This window comes from Phallusia mammillata, chromosome 7 (genome assembly GCF_965637545.1).
Source record: "Phallusia mammillata chromosome 7, kaPhaMamm4.hap1.1, whole genome shotgun sequence".
In the NCBI taxonomy this organism is placed as follows: Eukaryota; Metazoa; Chordata; class Ascidiacea; order Phlebobranchia; family Ascidiidae; genus Phallusia; species Phallusia mammillata.
The window spans coordinates 12,461,658-12,480,709 of NC_137258.1; the positions used below are offsets into that span (position 1 = coordinate 12,461,658).

At 38.4% G+C, this 19,052-nt stretch overlaps 3 protein-coding genes and 1 non-coding gene across 4 annotated transcripts; all 4 read left to right on the forward strand.

Moving 5' to 3' along the window:
- The first annotated feature begins 615 nt into the window (after positions 1–615).
- On the forward strand, positions 616–3,945 carry LOC145238521 (four-jointed box protein 1-like). Its single transcript, XM_080101715.1, has 5 exons — positions 616–864; positions 1,052–1,190; positions 1,266–1,442; positions 2,365–2,520; positions 2,922–3,945. Exons 1-5 carry the CDS (start codon positions 668–670, stop codon positions 3,210–3,212), a joined length of 960 nt encoding a protein of 319 aa, XP_079957841.1. The 5' UTR covers positions 616–667; the 3' UTR covers positions 3,213–3,945.
- Trnas-gga (transfer RNA serine (anticodon GGA)) lies at positions 1,811–1,884 on the forward strand. Its single transcript has one exon. It is a non-coding gene; the product is annotated as a tRNA-Ser (tRNA).
- Positions 3,946–4,378: 433 nt separating the features above from the next.
- LOC145237682 (uncharacterized) lies at positions 4,379–17,541 on the forward strand. Its single transcript, XM_080100634.1, has 33 exons — positions 4,379–4,659; positions 4,932–5,073; positions 5,182–5,295; positions 5,360–5,509; positions 5,581–5,755; positions 5,816–5,948; positions 6,054–6,180; positions 6,474–6,580; positions 6,679–6,820; positions 6,887–7,021; positions 7,099–7,193; positions 7,253–7,404; positions 7,606–7,780; positions 7,843–7,979; positions 8,145–8,264; positions 8,328–8,508; positions 8,584–8,771; positions 8,828–8,958; positions 9,021–9,152; positions 12,252–12,453; positions 12,559–12,746; positions 13,136–13,241; positions 13,306–13,530; positions 14,414–14,537; positions 14,662–14,778; positions 14,860–15,033; positions 15,173–15,328; positions 15,424–15,564; positions 15,704–15,851; positions 15,919–16,051; positions 16,235–16,345; positions 16,423–16,599; positions 17,191–17,541. Exons 1-33 carry the CDS (start codon positions 4,413–4,415, stop codon positions 17,347–17,349), a joined length of 4,944 nt encoding a protein of 1,647 aa, XP_079956760.1. The 5' UTR covers positions 4,379–4,412; the 3' UTR covers positions 17,350–17,541.
- Positions 17,542–17,787: 246 nt separating this feature from the next.
- Positions 17,788–19,030, forward strand: LOC145237684 (putative phosphatase phospho2). Its single transcript, XM_080100636.1, has one exon. It carries the CDS (start codon positions 17,867–17,869, stop codon positions 18,578–18,580), a length of 714 nt encoding a protein of 237 aa, XP_079956762.1. The 5' UTR covers positions 17,788–17,866; the 3' UTR covers positions 18,581–19,030.
- Positions 19,031–19,052: the final 22 nt, after the last annotated feature.

Consider the following 19,052-nt stretch of genomic DNA (forward strand, 5'->3'; position numbering starts at 1 on the left):
TAAATATGTTTTTATAACGTATTAATGTTGAATTTGGCCACTTACTCCAGTTAATCACAGTATTTTGGAAAACAAAAGACTATTCTCTTGAAAAGATATTTTTTTGAAAATAAGCCAGTTGTCGTAAAAAAAGCTTGGTCGGCGAGGTGAAATTAGTTGGTTTTGTACAGATTATGATCTTTGATGTTATATTCGTATTGGACCATATTCTTATCGTTAAAGGCAAGAATTAATAATAAGCATCATTTACAGTTTACACGCTTTTGTAGCAAACAAGGTAACCATGCTTGCACAATCGAAATTTAGGGTCCAAAATTTCGTTCAAAGGTGTATGTAAGCGATACATATTTTATCACGTGATCCATATGTCAGGCATATTCCACAAGCTATTGAATTAAACGTCGATCAGTCCTACATGAATGCCTTCCAATGTTCGTGTTTTGTTATCAGTACATAGTTATAGAGATTGAAAATCACCGAAGAAACACCATAGTGATAACATAAGTCTGCGGTCAGCCAACATTGACACCCAACCACAGTTTTTCAATTCTAACGCATCGAGGCGATGAATGACGTAACAAAACCTTTGTCTCTTGTTCCAGGATCAACTGTAATAGCGTTAACTGCACCAAAGCATACAAGACATTTCGATGTGCTGTTCTTAAACATGAGGATTTTAGCTGGTGGAGTATATTTGCTGGTTTCACACTTGGTTTTGTGTGAAGTGATTTCTTACGCGCTGACAGCAGCAAACGGGAAGGAATCGTTAAAAATAAAGAAGAAACACAACTATGATCATAATTCTTCGGGATTAATGTGTGAGTTTATCTCAGTTGAAAGAGGCTGTGGGCGGTTAAGGAACAGGTAAAATGATTTGTAGCAAACTGTACTTAGCGATTTTGTCTAAGCAACATTGACCTTTTGTATTGGCTTTTTTGAATTATTGCAATTGACATTTGATCAAAACTTAGTTGACGGAAAAACTTATTCACAAGAAAATGTTAAAAGTGTGTTTTTCAGCAAAAAAATGATTATTTTGAATGTTGTACAGATTGTTGACGACAAGTACAGGAAAAAAGTTTTGTGCGCGATATCGGAATAACCAAGATTTATTACGAGGCGAATACCTTTCATATTTGACGTCGGTGTTGCTAGAAATGCACAATGTTCCGACTATTATTCCAGTTCAGGTATCTGGCTGTTATGTGATTGTCAAACAAAACCAAACCACACCTGCAAAATTTCCACGAAAATGTTTTTCGTAGGTCACCATAAACTCAATCATGTGGTCAACCATCTGGTTTGAATTGAAAAGCGCTGGATGGGAAGCAAACGCCATCGTGACGTTAACGGCATGGATGAATGATTTACGACCGGTGGTAGCGCCAAAGTGCATCCAGCTTCTGATTCCTTGTGACTTTGGACGTCAAAGCAACACAAAGGTCTAAAAACTTTCAATACAAATCTTTGCAAACATATAGTTTTTTAAATTGTGTCAATTTGTTTCCTCTGGATTTCTCTAAAAAATAATCGCAATTAAACTAAATAATCGAGGAAGTAGCTGCATATAGTTAATTGGATAATGTTGGTCTAAATAAAAACTGTTGGTCTAAAAAACAAATTGAAATTGAAACTCTTGAAAAAATGTTTATCGTAACGTATCTAAATTAAAAAAAAACATTTTATGCAACGTCACAGTACGCCAGGGCCATTGAAGGCGCTATACCGAATCAGCCGGTCACCTGACATGTGCAGCATACGAGGCAGGCAACGGTGCTTGTGATTCGACTTTCGGCGGATTCTCCACTGAGCCTGTGTAGCTCAGTTGGTAGAGCGCGAGTCCCGGAAAGACTCCTGTCGTGGGTTCGAATCCCACCGCAGGCTAGATTTTTCTAGCCTACGCCTTGCCATATGGTGGTGAATGCTTGGTGACCGGCTGATTCGGTATAGCGCCTTCAATGGCCCTGGCGTACTGTGATTTAATGAGTGTGCCGTGATCGCTGGTCTGCATAGACGCTTCAGGGCTGATCCCAGTTATGAATTTATGTTCTTCTTTTATGCAACGTTTATGAGAATTTTGTTCTCAGTATCAGTAAACACTCTTTAAACAATTTCAAACTTGCATTTTATATTTTTTTGGATTGTTAGTAAATACAGCAAATTTTACATATAATTTATCAGTGATCGTCGACAAAAAAGATGCCTACCACTTGCGGGATAGATCCTGTACCAAACACTAAATGTCTATTTAATCGGTAGTTTTATAATACGAAATGTGTACTTCCGCGTGGCGTATCAGTAAACAAAATGGACACAAAATAAAAAAAAATACAATAAAAAATAATGTTTTTGTTTTAACACCAGGAGGACATCCAACCAGACAAGCAAGGAAGCGCACTTTTACAATGGGCTGATCTGATTGTTTTTGATTATCTTACTGGAAACTTAGATCGTCTTGTAAGTCATTTGTACAATGAAAAATGGGATGTGAAATCAATGACTCGTTCAGTTCACAATCTAGCTACATATAAAGGCAAGTTCATTCACTGTTATTGTATTTACGAAACTCGGCCGTTGATCAGTTTAGTATTCAACCGCATATTACCTTTTTGTCATGAAATGAAAAGTATATGCACAAAAACGACACCTTTCCAACTTCTGATGAAGGTTGCTGATATTTGGCACAGGAATTTTTTTTATTTAATTATTAACGCTTCTGTTGTAAACAGTGACGCCGCCACTTCAAGCAGATTTTGCGGTTTGCTAATGACGTTTTATTTTGTGCCAAAAACGATGAAAATAATTTATTTTCTCGCATATTCTTTTCTAAATATAGTGAAAAAAAATGCTAAACAAAACTTTCTAAAAATATTGAAAATCATGCGAATTATTTTATGAAACATAAATGGTTATTAATACAGTCATTCAATACAGGTAACTTGGTGTTTTTGGACAACGAATCTGGATTTGAACACAGCTACAACTTGCTCTCAACCTATCAACACTTCCACGAGCGCTTGTTGCAGATAATTTGCGCTTTGAAAAATCAAACCCGATCGAGAATTGAAAAACTGGCCAAATCACGTGACCTCGGTGCAGAATTTGGTCAAGTGAATACCTTTCCAAACCTTATTTCCCCTTTGTCAGAAAATGCACTTGCAACTTTGAAACGGCGACTGCAGCGCGTTTTAGATCATCTGCAGACCTGCTAATCGGCTTTACTGGCTCATGAATCAAGATGGAATTGCTGCAGTTTGTTACACGTCACGAGAATACGTTGCAGAAAACGGAAAATGGCGTACAGTGTAACATCGATGCGGCTCGAGATGTTATGATGGAACCAGCATGTAAAGTCGACTTCACCCAAAAACAAACATTTGCAACACGTTGGTTTCAACCAATTTACGCATTCATTCAATATTGCGGTTAACAAATTGTGCCGATGATGAGCTTTAGAAATGAATTGCTATAAATTCATGGTGCACTTGCCTCGCATCTTATTAATGGTTTTAAAACTGTCTGTTTCGCGTGTGAGCAAAGGTATCTACCAAAAGTTTAAAATGAAAAGTTTTCATTTTGTCTAATAAGGTGGTATCAATATTTTTCTTTTATTAGCTGGGGTGATTAAAATCCCAAAAAGAACAAACGAAGCAACGCAATTTTACAGTTCCAAGGACCAGTAAAATATTAATGAGTGGGTACAGCGGAAACAATTTGTTGGACGAATTTGTGTTTACGCCTTGTTGCCAAACATCTGTGCGTTTGCAAAGTAAATTATTTAGCGAACAACTGACACAAAAGTCGCTAATAGGACGATTTGGCCGATACAAATGTACCCATAAGTTGCCCCGGACAAAACAATCAGTTCAACAAGATGGCAAACGTGTAGGCAAATTATCAAGTTTCCAAACGCTTACTTTGCAAAATTATCTGCAATAAATTTTCTCTGTCTTACCCTGCCTGGTGTTACAAAATGAAAATTATATGATTTGGTTGTAACAATATCGCTTCTTAAGGACACGAAATTGAGGTTAGATTTCATCATTGATAAGAATGCCCGGCCTTTCGTGTGCTAGTTCGTTATGAAAGTTATAGGAAAGGCGTTTTAATCACGACAAAGCAATTCGAACGAGCGACAAGTAGGTGTTTTCTTATGCACGCTGATGAATTATTAATTGCTGGCAACAGGTTGACACCTCTTAACGCTTGCAGCAAAGTGCGCCGGTATTTGGCTATAGGATAAGTTGTGACGCGTTGGGGCAGGGGAGGGCATTCAAAATTCCATAAATAAGTCATGATGCGGCTGCGCTTTAGTTGTGCAAAAGTAATAAGCTTTTTCGTCGTGACGTTGATTTTGGGGGCAAACAAAAAACGGCCTATGCTTTTCTCTATTGTTAAATGTTGTAAGTGGTATGTTCCTACACAAAGGGCACAAAGTTAATTGCAGCGATATGGTACGGTTTGGTTGTGATCGTTCTGAAAGACACAGCAGTTACGAAGAGATTGAAGCCGCCAATACCGAAATGAAAACTATCGTTCGCCAGGACGAAATAAAAAACACGCAGCTACAACAGAAAGATGCGCTTTTGAAAGATATTTATGATGAGAAATCGAGTTTAATGGAATCCGAAATTGGGAAACAAACATGCTTTAGAAAAAGTAAGGGCTTTACTTTTTGTGTTGGTTTTTGTACGATCAGTATGCGTTATTTCATAAAAGACCTCACACCAAAGAAAATCTTATTAACAACCGCACTGAAAGTTTTTGCATTGAACTTAAGACAAGAAAGTTTGAAAATATGCTACCAGGAAAGCTTTAATCGTATTTTTTAAATCTGTCGGACTTGAAAAACTGTTGCATCAAACGTAATTTGGTTAAAAACACTTCTATGAAAAAATACGTGCTTACTTTTTATAATCGTTAATTTTTAGAAAAGACATTTTCCGTGCTGCGACTTGCACTTTTGCTGCTTGCCTTTGGTCTGGGTGAACATTTGTGTTTACGTGGTTCCCGTGTTTATGGGTTCACATTCTGCAAACACAACGATACTGGCGTCAAGCTTGTAGATAACGGGTGAGTTAAAAATGTTTTACATGATTAACGTTGCCGAAATAGTGTAGGGCTTCTCCACAAAGTTTCTTTCACTTCAATTTTTTTAAATACGCTGTTTAATCGTTTTAGGTTCGAAAAGATCTCTGTATGGATTGGTCCCGAGGTCCCGGAGGAATTTCAACTAATTGCAAAACTTCAACAACTTTTCACCAGTACTTCTTCGACATTATACCGACTGACCAAGTAAAACGAATTCTGCAAACCATCCATATTTATATCAATCGTTATTAGCTTTTCTTTCTTTTAGAAATCGTGCATACTTTCGACACATCGAAGTAATTTTACCACACACATGGGGAACGGTGCCCAACGAACTAGCAAGTCAAATATCGAATGCGACGGTAACAGTCAATTCCCAATCTCAAACCCTCTTCCGATTGCGCAATAGCCACCCGAGGTAGGCTTTAGAAACTAAGAGTTTAGGGACTTTAGGCAATTCATTTGGGCAATTCGTGATTGTGTTCGTAGATTTTCCCAAGAAAGTCAAACTTCATGGCGCCTGGGTGACAAATACGCTTACGTCAACAAACCTTACGTCATCAAAACAACACCGTGCGGATTTTCCGGATCGTACGTTCGACTTCCACCTGAATTTGTGATGTTCGGTGACCGGGTGATTGACGAATTTGGACCTCCTGATAAGGTATTTTTAGGTAAACAAAATTATGGTTTAAAAGTTAACTCGATAATTGTTCGCTTTAAGATCGTAGCGAGTGAGTTTGCGAAATTGCGGTGGGGCGTGTACGATGAAAAACCACGAGCAACAGCGGAATCAGATTTCTATCTGCATAGCAATTTGCAAGTTCGTCCGACAATTTGTTCGTCGTCCATTCCAGGTACCGTAGTTGAAATTTCGCCAAGTCAAAGTTTAAACGTGTTTAGCACAGTTATGTGCTATAGTGTGAATATCTTCAACATATATTTGTTTTTGTTTTTTTCAGGTAAAGTCGTTAATATCAGCGACCCTCAAACGAGTTGTACAGTCGACGAAAGTTTGTACGAAAAAAAGTGTCGCTTCGAACCAACAAAAGAGAAACAAAGCAAAGTTTACGCATCCGTAATGTACAGGTGAGCAGGATTTAAAACGTTTATTGTTTCGAAAAATTATTTTTGACCTGTTATTCTTAAAGCGGTAATTGGATTCGAGTACTTTTAGCTTTTTATTGTAAATGGTTAAACTGGCTAACATGCCGGCGGCCATTTTGGGTATTACACAAAGCAAAAAGCGAGATAAATTGTTACCCAAGCTTTAAAACTTTGCGTTTTCTTTACGCTGATAAAAAACACTAAATTATTTGTCATTATTATTGCTTTCTTAATGCATAGATGATAATAGGGTATAAACTTTAAGTGTGTTTTAGATCTAATCTCCCACATGTCAACGAATTTTGTGATGACGAAGCAGGAGTTTCGGAGGAATTAAAGCATGACGAGGAAGCTCCAACTATTCATAATTTACATTGTCGAGGTAATAGCATTTATTCAACTACATTAAAAAAATCATCATTTGTCAGTATCACGCATTGCAACGGATCTTAATGTTTAGCTATTTATTTCATGTCAAAGGTCAAAGCATTTGGGCCGTTATGAGAAGTCACCCAGACTTTGCCGATGGAAACAATCCGTCCGCTCTGGTGGAAAAATCAACAGCAACCCTCCAAGTCGAACCTCCTGCACCAAAATTCACTATTGTTCAAAACTTGGACAGGTATGTTTCGTTGATAGCTAATTTATTCCATACTTGCTTGACTATCACATGAACACGTATTTATAGGAGAGTCGTCCTTATACTTGATGTTTCAACGAGCATGGGGATGTACAATAAACTTGAGTTAATGAGACAAGCGGCGAGTCATTATATCAACACAGTCCCGATTAATTATTGGGTCGGACTTGTTTGCTTTGCAGCGTGAGTAATTCTTGTTCCAGCTTTTTATAAATTAAAGATCCCGGACGATTTTACGACACCGTTTCTTTGTTCAATAGTAAAGCGCAGATCAAAGCACATTTGACTGAGATTAAAACCGAAGACGGAAGAAATTTGTTGAAACAGAGACTTGAGGTTTTACAAACAGTCACAGGTAAACAAAGACTATTAGCTTCAGTTAAGACCAAACTCTAAAGCGATACCAATTAACAGGAACTAGTATCGCTCGAGGATTAGAAGAAGGATTGAAAGTGCTGATGACGTCAGGACCGGAGATACTTCGAGGAGCTGGCGGAACAATGATTGTTCTTACTGACGGACTTGAACATAACAAGCCAAAAATCAACGAAACCGTTTTGGAAAGGGTGTGTACATAGCAAATATTTTAATTTTAAACATTTGCAATGTACGAAAAGCCACAAGGAAAAACGTTTTAACCGAGAAAAGAATCAAAACCAGTAAAAACAACAACAACAACAACTAACCACAAATACGGGGGGAAACGTTGCTGATCAAACCAAAAGCAATTGTCATTGAGCTAACTCACTTGCGTCTGTGTTTTCCAGGTAAAACAATTCGGTGTAAGGGTGAATACAATTGCATTCGGATCAAAAGTTTCCAGGGATCTTGAACACTTGGCCGAAGTAAGCGGAGGTCACTCACATGCAGCAAGTTCGGGCGAATTCGGGATCGATTCGGAACTAATGGAAGCTTTTCTTTCCCATCACGAAGTGGCCGATGGTAATTTATTATTATTATTATTTATGCAGCGTCTGATTTTTTTATCGTTTTTTATTGTGAAGTTGGAGCTGTGGCACTAGTAAGCAAAGAAGTATGGATAAAAAGCAACGCATCTAAGCAAGAAACGTTTGTTATTGATGAATCGGTTGGAAAGAATACAAGAATTAGCGTTTTCTACAAAACTGAAACTCTCCCCGTGGTAGGTTTTCACGTTAAAGCTTTTTTATAATATAACCATTTTTTATTTAAATTTATTTGCTAATTGATTTTCTTTCCTGGAGTCATTTGGATGGATACGTTTTGGCTACATTTTGCATATAGTTTCGCTACAAAATATTTGATATTGATATGATTGAATATTCAGGTAATGCTCGAGTCTCCCAGTGGAGACGTTTTTGATGACCAGGAATCAACCGATGACGTAATTTTTTCACATGATTTAAGGTTTAAAACAATGACAATACGAATTCCAGGAGCTGCACAAGTAACCAATTTCTTTATTGATCTTTTGAATTCCAAATAATCGCTTTACTTACTTTAATTGAAGGTAGGAATTTGGAAAGTAACATTTCAGAACAACATGCTGGCCTCCCGGATGTCCGTGAGGCTAAACATAATTTCATACCCCAGTTCTGAAGAACCGTTAGTGATTTCACCTGCATTATTGTGTCGCTCATTTGACTTCACAGGCACCGAATCAATGGTGATTTACGTTTACGCCAGTAAAGGTGAGACTAATTTCGTTCCTTATACGTACACTGATCACTGACATAAACGATAAACAATTTGTGTTTTATTCGCAGGCGAACTTGCTGTCCTCGGAGCCAACGTTGCAGCGGAGATAACGCGCCCTCTAGCGGTTTCCGGAATTGTTGACACAAGGTTTGTTGTTCTGAGGGACAATGGTCTTGATCCTGACGTCACAAGAGACGATGGCGTATATTCAGCGTATTTTATTAGTTTTACAATGAAGGGAAGGTACAACGTAAAGGTAAAGGATATATGGGTGACAAAAAATTTTCGACGTAACAAATTTTTGATGCTAAGGTCTACGTGGATGACAACAATCAACAAGCATCCATTGACCCTATGTACATGCTTGGCATTGGTCTTTGGGACCAGGAACCAATTTCACACGACACTCGATATTTACTGCCAACATTACAGCCCAACGAAAGGTAAAGTTGAAATGACAATATTAATTTTGAATAAAAAGTGAATAAATATGATAATTTTGCAGGTCCAACACAAATTCACGAATGCGTCGCCAGGCCACTGGAAGATTAACGTTAAAACCTTTTCAACGAGTAAGTTCTGCAGCTGGTGCTTTTAATGTGCGACAATGGAACGTGGACGACACCTGCACCCCAGGGTAAGACTTGTTCCCATTTTTGTGAAAGGATTATTGCTGGGTAGTTTTATTGCTGATATGGAGATGCTTTAGCTGATTCAGAAGAAAGCTTTCTTTTTTTACTAAATACCGTAGAAGATTTGTCAGCATTGTGAATTTTTTTGTACTTCAGTAGGTCGACAAGTTGCCGGTATTTATCAAAAATGTGAGCTCGGGCAGAACTAAAATCCCACTCACCACGTTGTTTTGTATAATCAAGTATTCGCCTGTCTGTTTCAATCGCCTCAAGGTGGCCCAAATTATCAAAGTCAGAAAGCAGGCCAAGTAAATGGGAAATATATCGGGCAATTAACAATCTTAGGTACTTATCACAAACGTCAGCTAATAGTTCCAACAGCAAGCGCAGGTGACTGGATATATACATAAAGGACGATATTTTAGACTTTTTTTCGACACTTTCCGTATAGTCTGCTACACGAAGATTGCGCACTTTGTCACTAAGAGTTCTCAAGGCACTGGCAGTGTTAAAATCATTTGATTTTTTTGCCGCTCTTAAACCGTTTGTCAAAGTTTTCTCTTCGTACTGCGTTGATTTCTGGCATTGTGAACATGTAAACTTGTAATCACCTGTCGAGAACGGTGCGGTCTGCGTTTCTTTAGCCGTTGTTCGCTGTCTTTCCGGCTTAGTATCCGTTTGTGTGGAACGGGCATTAAACCGAGTTTTGTTGATCAAAGACGATGTTGCTTGCGATGTTATTGTTGCTTCTGTTTGTGTTTGTACATTACAAACACCAAACAGTGGCCGCTTAGTTGAGGCATCTTTTATCAGCATGCTGTCAAGGCAAACCTCGGCTTCACGTGCGATAATCTGAGATGTTGTTTGTGTTAACACATTTCTGGTTTCTTTATGGATCGCCTCAACTTTTTTGTTGGTAATTCTCATGTTGTTGTTTTCATCGAAATCAGATATTTTTTCTGCATTCGGTGTTTGCACAAGTTCCCGTCGTACATTCTGTGCTTTCGAATCCTCTGTCAAACGAATGCCTTGGATTAATTTGAGAAAGTTTTCCGCACTAATTGAGACTAAATTGGTCATCTTTACAGAATTGTTTTTAGAGCATAGATTGGCTGGTTCCACCAGTATATAAGTATCTTGCAAAAGCGAAAAAATCTCCTGTTCCGTTTTGTCCATCCTTGTTGCGACCTCGAGAAAATGACCAACCATACACAACTGGTATTTTAACAAATAGAAAACCTGCGAAGTTTGTCAAAACATTTTCCAATTAGCCAAATAGCACAAAATTAATACCAGTTTTACGACTTTAGGTCTATACTAGGGTTGCCATACGTCAGGATTTTCCCTAAAATGTCAGGGAATTTAGTGTTTAAATCTGTGTCAGGGATATATACTATGAAATTAATGTACCAACGGAAAAAGTGTCTAGTAGTTAGCTACAACCGCGTCTATGCCATGAAACGTAAAGAGGTAAACTGGCGGCGCGCGCGTAACTGTTTGTTACTATAGTTGTCTGACAGTACGCGTTAAATACACAAATAAAAATCCGCGTTTCAAGAAAACACAGCATTCGATGCTACGTGGGAACGTGGGAAATTTCATTTGCTTTAACTGTGTACCTCAGTGCATGGTTCTCAAACTTTTTGTTGCTGCGACGCCCCTGGAAAAGATTTCTGGACTTGTGACGCACCAGCAAATAAAAGTTAACATGGAAACTTATTTAAAGTTGTGTTTATTGATACAACAATAAAAAGCCACGAAACGGAACTATTCTGCGACGCCCTAGGAAAATTGAAACGACGCACCAGGGCGTCGCGACGCACTGTTTGAGAACTACTGGTGTACCTAATATGCAAGGAACTAACTAACAACGAAAAGTCGAATGGCGTGAGACATAAAAACGTTTTTTCAGTGGCATTTTATTTCAAATTTAATAAGGTCTTTGTGTCTTCCGTTGTTAGTTTTTTTCTGTGTAAAAATAGTTTTTAGAGTGGTAAAGGTTGGAGACTCCTGATATATGTGCTTATTGTTTCAAGGATAGTAAGAGTAGTGAGCTTAGCCTAATAAACTTAACTAAACGGAAGCCTACACAGAAAGTTAATTGACAAGGATCAGAGCACCGTATCTAACGTTTTCTCGTATCGCCGTCCTTGTGACTTCCGAATATTCCAAATTTATTCCTGAATAGAAGTGTTTGGATCGCAAAAAATGGTTAACGCAGCGGTTGTCAAACTGGGATCCGCGGTCCTTTAGGGCAGTGGTCGGCAACCACTGGTCCGCGGCCCGGTCCGTGAGGAGTTTGTTACCGGGCCGCATAAAACTTGCTCAAGGTTCACTTTGAATCAAAGTTGTAATAATTGTCATTAGTTTTCAGTACTGATTATTTGTGTTTTTTAAAGGCCGGTCCGTGATATAAAATTTTAGTTTTTTAAAAACCGGTCCGCAGTGCAAAAATGGTTGCCGACCCCTGCTCTAGGGTATTTTGCGGGGACCGCGAAAAGGTGGAAGCAATTCTATATTTATATTTGGCGTCAGTTTGTGCAACTGAATAAGTGAAAGTAAGGATCGACCGCCTCCATTGCTATACAGTAGGCTTTAGTTTATTGCATGACAACCAGCCAAAATGCAATTGTTCGCGCACAATTGTAATGCTTTTGTCTTGTCTGTGATGTTAGATTTGGATCATTGTTATGCGCAATTTTGCATAACTAGCTAAAAATCCTGCAATCAACTTTCGTTTTTCTGAAATACACATTCAGGCTTGCGGACCGCGAGCCCTCGAAATAATGGCAAAGGGACCGTTTAGAAAAGATAACGAAAATGTTGGAGAAAAACTGGGTTAACGCAACCGAGATAAATTTTGTCAGGGATTGTGTATCATAAAATATGGCAACCCTAGTCTATACCTGGGAAACAGTCATCAGTGCAGGCGACGGACAGCTTTAAATTGAAAACCAAATAATGTGATTCTATAGACAGGATACTATAGACAGGGCAGCTTCCTGCTATCTCATGGCTTCTTTTCGAGTTAACTCGAAGAGGCGACATGCTTATACTGCATTTGCGGAAAGAAACGGCAACACAAACTCATTTGTTTTTTAAAGATACGTTCATTTTCAAGACGCCTGCTACAAAGTTATAGGATCACCAAGGTTGGAGTTCGACAGGGCTCAATCGTACTGCGTATCTGATGGTGGAGAGTTGTCAGTACTTAACAGCAAACAAGAACTAAGCTGGTTGCTTGCACGAATTACTCCACAAAACGATCCATCAGCGGGCAATGCGTGGTTCGGGGGAGTAGACGAGGTAAAGATGATTAATAATTGCACTAGTAAATATAATTTTATGAATAACCCCAAATTCCAAGAAGTTCGAGTTACTGACACTGCATGTATTTATCTTTTTAAACAGCAATTGCGGGCAAACGAAGAGTTGGATATTGAACAAATCGTGCAACGAGTTCGCAGAGGAATGGCTGATGAAGATTTGGATGCTCTTACCTCGCTTTTTAACCAAACTAACCTATCTGGAGATCTTTTATATGCTGCTGACTCGTTTGATCCAGATCTTCAGGGTTTGACAGCAAAGGACATCAACAGGTAAATCTGAAACAAACGTACGGACCTAGGTACCAAACATTTGCTAAAACTACCTCAAGAATGTTGCAACACGCTAACATTCTTCTAACATTCTTAATCAGTCACAATAAAAACAAACCCTTATAACCACAAAGTAAAGCACTCTGTTGAACAGCCTTTGCTTTGAGTCATTCAAGCGTTTCCGAGGAAAAAAAGGCTATCCTCTGTGTTCTGCCATGTTTTAGGTTTAGGATATCCGGTAGCCATCTTTCGCAACACAGAGTTTTACGCTCCACCAGGAAATGAGTAAGATTAGGTATTCCTTTGCAAAACTAATTAAATAAGGGTAGTGTGGCCTCATACACTTTTTCAAATTATACCCGTGAAAAAATAACATAATATGTATGCAGGATCATCAATAAACTGGGCCTGAAGACCAGGAACGATCTGATAAATGAACTTCGTTCGTATGCAACAAGTCTTAGAAAGCAACTTCGATCTAACACAGTTTTAAATGTAAGAACTCGGCAACTCACAGTCCAAACTTAAAACAACATTCAAAACATTCTTCTCTTTGCAGGGAGTTAATACACGAGCGCGAAGACAGCTGTCACCTGGCAGTTTTGACTTGCAGGGTTTGTTAGCTTTGGGCCTAGGGCCTCCTCCAAATACGATCAGCACCTCCTCGCCACCAAAGATAACACAATCGACAGTTACTGGGACTGAATCTGTTACAGGAATTTCAAACTTTACAGAAACATACACAGACACTGTGACGTTATCACCAGCAAAACGAGAACCCGAGGTAATGGCAAATTGCTTCCAGCATAGAACGTGTGTCGTTTTTTTCATCTCTTAAAACGCAATGGAAAAATCGTTTGAAAAAGTTGTAGTGCACAAAACAACCCCCTGACCAACTTCAGAGTTGTACGAGTTTCCCATATTTTCTTATATTTGCTAATTTTAGCTACAGATCTATGTTACTTAAAAAACGCTTTTCGTGGGTGGGTTCATTGGCACGATTCCCAAGTATTTCAAAATGCCACCGTTTTGTTTACATCAGTTCTCAATCTTAACGAGATAGGTTGCAAATCACTAGTGCAGACAATCTATATTCTGCCCTTGATTGCACAGCATCGATTGCCAAATAAGATTATCTTCATGACAGCAAATCAAACGCCTGTTTGGGGCGTATAGCTGAAAAAGATTACGCAAACTATTGCAGGAAACCGGTGCTGACCGTCCATCTTTTAAGTAAAGTCACAGTTGTAATGCACGACTGAATCTTATGGGTCAATGAAGAAGTGACGACCGATTGACGGTATGATACTGTTGTACAACTCATGACTATGTTAAAACATGAAAACTTCAACACATCGCTTTCATTACATACACTGAATACGCTTAGTACACCATACGGGGCGTTTAGGCATTTCAAAAATCTATTTGTGAATGCGTTGTTTTGGGGGGCAAATCGTCCATGTAAAGCGAAATATGTTTTCACTATCGTCGTATGGAGAAAGTTTTAACAGAATCCTTGTTTCTATTTAAAACATGTCGTTGATTTACATTAGTTTACTCTTGCGAGAAGGTTAATGCGGGTATAGGGTTTTACTAAAGGTTTGCTGAAAGTGCATGCTGCCTATAATAATTTTGGTTATGTTTATCATTTTTTGCTTTCAAACTAGATTCCGGACCCACAAAGCAGCGGCACAGACATTCCAACTTGCTCATGGTTTCAAACCGGAAAACTTGTGGAATCGACTGGAGATGTTTGTCAAACACTTCGAAAGTTTGTTTGCGAAAAGCCAGGTGTGTTGCTGCATATACACACATATGTTCGGCAGTACTCTTTTTTGACATTTAAATGAAAAGCATAGCCTATACCGGGCCTTGTATCATAATTGCTGTATCGGATTTTATGTTTTGCTTGTAGTGCGAGACAGATTTCCACCGTCGCGAATAGTTGACTTGCGAGGACGTGTGAACACCGAAGACAAACTTTTGACGCTAAGATGGTCCGCGCCCGGTGATGACTTAGATATGGGTCGAGGTTAGTTGATGTTTTTAAAGAGATTTCAAATGCATGTAAAAAACATTTGAAATCTCAAATTAATCAAATGATGTTTTCCAGCGGATGGCTACGATGTTCGCATTCTACGCACACGGATAGCCAGACATGTGCTTGCGTTCAACTTCGAGAAAGGTGTGAAGGTTGCTGATGACGCAATTGTTACAGGAAATCTAAGAAGTCCCAGGTCAGCAGGAGACACCGAACGAATGGTTGTCAATCTCACGCAAAATATGAGTAAGTACAACCACTTATGCCGAGATATTTTACAACGTTGTTAAAAAAGATTTCCACTACCAGCTTCAGGCATACAATTTTAAAACACAAAGATATTTTTTATGTTCGATATTCTTGACTAAATGTGTTTTTTTTTCAGTTTGTCCACCACATGGCGCTATTGACCTGATATTTGCTGTACCACCAGAAGTTTTCGAAGTTCGAAGGCCTAACGCACCTGTCGTTGGTGCAGTTGAAGATGTTCGCGAGGCCTTGTTGCAATTTATTAGCGAAGTTGTTGGCAACTTTACGCTAGGTATTTTTCTATCCACATATTATTGTAGTTGACCCAACGGATTGAGTCCACTAACTGTTGATAGTTTTTTACGACATAGTACTATTCTTTTTTAGATGAGTTTGAAATGCAAGTGTCGTTGATTGCCCACACCGTAAACATTCCTATTTTAACCTTCGCAAATAAATTAAGTCTGGACGAAATACTGACAGCCATCAAAACCACGCCTTTGACTGTGCCGACGCCAATATCTTCAAGTAAGTTGTGTTTAACTGTTACTATCTTTACTACTGAGATTACAGAATATCCAACACAATTCTTGGTGGTGAATACTGGAATGTACGAACACTTCTTGGTGCTGTGAAGCAATGTCGCTATTTCATTTTTTTGTTACAGTTGACGAAACTATAAATAATATGCAAAGAAAGGGAGGACGATTAGACGCTTCAAAAGTTCTCATCGTGATAACTGACAAAATTGAAGACTTGGAAAACGTAACCGGTGTTAAAAAGTTAATTGTGTCCACAAGTCAAACCGTAAACAAGTGAGTTAGTGCTTATAGAGAAACGCGTAACAAAAACCTTCACTTATGTCATATCATTTATTACCAGAACTCTTTTATGGCAAACTGCTTTTGCGCCGGGATGCAGAAATTCCTTCATGGTCAACGGAATAAAAGAATTGCCCTCCATAGCCGCAGCTATTCAAATGCAGTTGTGTAAAGCACGAATCAACGAGTTTCAGGTAGCAGATTTATCTTATTGGTGTCGCCCTTTTTGGTGACCTGTCGGAAGTTTGTTTTCGGATAACCCATGACATACATTACAACCAAATAATAAAAGCTCTGTACGTCCTGATTTAAAGCTCGGCCGATGTTAAAATCTCACTGTTTCGAACACTATATTTACACACATTGTTTTGTTACAGGCGGTTGGAGTGTCGGCTTTTGATGATGTAGGACATCGTGGTGATCCATCCAATATTATCCCGTTTGTTATGTCAAATGATCCCGAAACGATTGCTTGTCCAGTCATTGAGGCATGTGTGGATGTTCTTAATGATAGCTTTCAAATCTTTGATGAAATCTTTGACAAAGTTTTTTTTTTCAATTTTAGAAAATTCCCGAACCTGCACCGGCGCAGGCAAACATAGGACGAACTGTGGGCCTTGCTGTTGGTCTCCCTATTACTGTCATATTGTCTATCCTTGGCACAGTCATGCTGTTTGGGCAGGTCAAGAAGTGGAAGAAAAAAAGACAAGAAGAAAAAGAAAAGAAAGAGCAACAAGAACGGGTAAATAGATAATTAATCATTGTCTGCAACAGATAATCACTTGTATAATACTATTTTGTGCATCTGTTAGAAACAATGATTTTCCAACATTTTTTCATTGCGGTCCTCACAATTTTCCTATGTTCTTGCGGTCGAATCTGAATACATTGGTAATTGTAATGTTAAATGTATATCGCAGGTTGGCAGCAAAACGAAAGCCTGAGTTAACGAATAAAAATTAATCCGCACAACATCATTTCTACAACAACCGACAAGACCCTTTTTAGCTAATTTACGAGCACACGCATAAAATGATCCAACAGCAGTTTTCTACACCTCAGATAAGACGAAAACATTAGGATTGTACGCAAACAGTTGCCTTCCTTTGTTGCTTGAATAAACGGAGCATTGCTTGACACTGCCACAGGTTTAAGTGCGTTTGGCAATAATTCACACCATTCATAAACAAAACATTCTAATCTTTTGGCGGTCCAGTCGAAATAGCTTTGCGGACTAACAGAGATTCTCGGAAAACATTTTGAGCGGATGTGTGTTCTACCTTTTTTAATGTGCGTTTATCATACTAAAAACATAACAAAATATTATGTGCAGATGGAAAAAGCCAGAGCTGCTCGAGCCGCTGCAGTTCAGGCCGCGGCCGCACAAGCAGCGTCGTCGTCACAAAACGATCCGAACATAAACAACAATGCTGTTAAAAAGGCCTGGTACAGCAAAAATCAGACGTCGCCTTTGAATTTCCCTCCGGTGTAAACGTTAATTCTACATGTATTACTTTAAACAAATAATAATATGTTACAAAATTTTACTGAAATCAAGCCTGGCCGAGTTCGAATTTTTTGTTTTATTGCTGTTTTGCTGTACATTTGTAACTTTTGTCGCATTTTTTCTGAGTTCTGGCGCCACTTGCTGTGTGTTTAATATAACCATATGACCACGCGACTACCTTCAAAGGCGTCTTTTGTTGTCACTTATTTGCCATCACGAGCCACGTTGTTCAGTGAAGTGTTTCATAGAAACATCTTGGGATAATTATTATCAAGGGGAAGTCCCTTGTATAAGTGCGAAGCTGCCGTGTGCCGTCCATGTGTAATGAAATCAAAGTCAAATGTAAAAAGGTTCGTGGAAGATCGAATTGCGTTGGTTCTTCACATATCATAGATGCCTAATACGTATTTTTCACAGGTGTCAGCTTAACGATTATATTTTGCATTTTAGTCAAAAACTAGTTTCAATTTTAATGACAAATACGCGTAGTTGAGCCAAGAACATGGACAAGTCCTTGGTAGTGTTTGATTTTGACCATACCATCTTAAACGACAACGCAGATACGTCAGTCTTTAATTTAATTAGCAATAAGGATATGGCTCGCAAACTGTGGGATCAATATGAGGAAGGTAAATGGACTGAATTCATGAACAAGGTCATGACATTTTTGTTTGAAAGTCAAATTTCCTATGATGAAATTAAAAATGAATTGGTCAGTTTGCCACTTGTACCTGGAATGACTGACGTTTTGGAGTATCTTGGTAAAAATCCTGCATATGACTGTATAATTTTATCTGATGCCAACAGCTTGTTTATCAAAACTATACTGGAAGCGAAGGGTCTCATGTGGACTGTTAATGAAGTAATTACAAATCCTGCTGAAGTTGAAAGTTCTGGAAAAGTTGTCATACAGCCTTGCCATGTTCATTCCCACTCAACCTGCCCTTCCAATATGTGTAAGGGTACTTTACTTTCCCAACTGAAACAAAAGAAGGGTGACAACTATTACAAGAAAGTGTGTTATGTTGGTGATGGTTCCAATGACTTATGCCCCTGTCTGCAACTTTCTTCAAATGACTTTGCTTTTCCTCGAATTGGCTACAAACTAGAGAAGAGACTTCAATGTATTATGTCGAGTGAAAAAGGCAAAATCCATGCACAGATAGTAAAATGGGAAAGTGGATCACATATTCTCAATGTGATCAGGACTCTTTAATCAAAAATCTTTTGCTTTGCTGTTTTTATCATAATTTAAGCAGATGTGCTATGTTGTAGTTTTGCCTTCATTATTAAATTTATGATGCTTTTGTTACATTTTTTGGGGGGTCATGAACCTCATATGATTGTGGAGTGGTTCTCAAAAACTGATTTTGATGAACTGTGGTACACAACTTAAATAAGGATTTTAGTCAAAAACATAAAATTTTGCAGAAACTTGCAGATTATGCAGTGTGTGTTTATGTGTCAAAAATATTTTATTTTGGTTGTGCATGTTTATGATTCAATACCCACATTTGTAAACGGAAATTCACTACTCTTTGATTTTTGGTTTAGTCACATTGTTTGAACATTAGTTTACTTTAAATCTAAATGTATGTTAGCTTACTTGTGATGTATAAAAATGACAATAATGTATGTCGTAAGTGTTGTTTATTGTTTTGTTCAGCACTCATAACATTTATAGTGTA

What these genes read in the sequence shown, in the direction of transcription:
- LOC145238521 (XM_080101715.1), top strand. Translation starts at nt 668, where the DNA reads ATGAGGATTTTAGCTGGTGGAGTATATTTGCTGGTTTCACACTTGGTT. An exon ending in TGTGGGCGGTTAAGGAACAG is followed by an intron (nt 865 to 1,051) that starts GTAAAATGATTT and finishes AATGTTGTACAG; the next exon opens with ATTGTTGACGACAAGTACAG. An exon ending in CGACTATTATTCCAGTTCAG is followed by an intron (nt 1,191 to 1,265) that starts GTATCTGGCTGT and finishes TGTTTTTCGTAG; the next exon opens with GTCACCATAAACTCAATCAT.
- LOC145237682 (XM_080100634.1), top strand. Translation starts at nt 4,413, where the DNA reads ATGTTCCTACACAAAGGGCACAAAGTTAATTGCAGCGATATGGTACGG. An exon ending in GGACTTGTTTGCTTTGCAGC is followed by an intron (nt 7,022 to 7,098) that starts GTGAGTAATTCT and finishes TTTGTTCAATAG; the next exon opens with TAAAGCGCAGATCAAAGCAC. An exon ending in TGTTGGCAACTTTACGCTAG is followed by an intron (nt 15,329 to 15,423) that starts GTATTTTTCTAT and finishes ATTCTTTTTTAG; the next exon opens with ATGAGTTTGAAATGCAAGTG.
- LOC145237684 (XM_080100636.1), top strand. Translation starts at nt 17,867, where the DNA reads ATGGACAAGTCCTTGGTAGTGTTTGATTTTGACCATACCATCTTAAAC.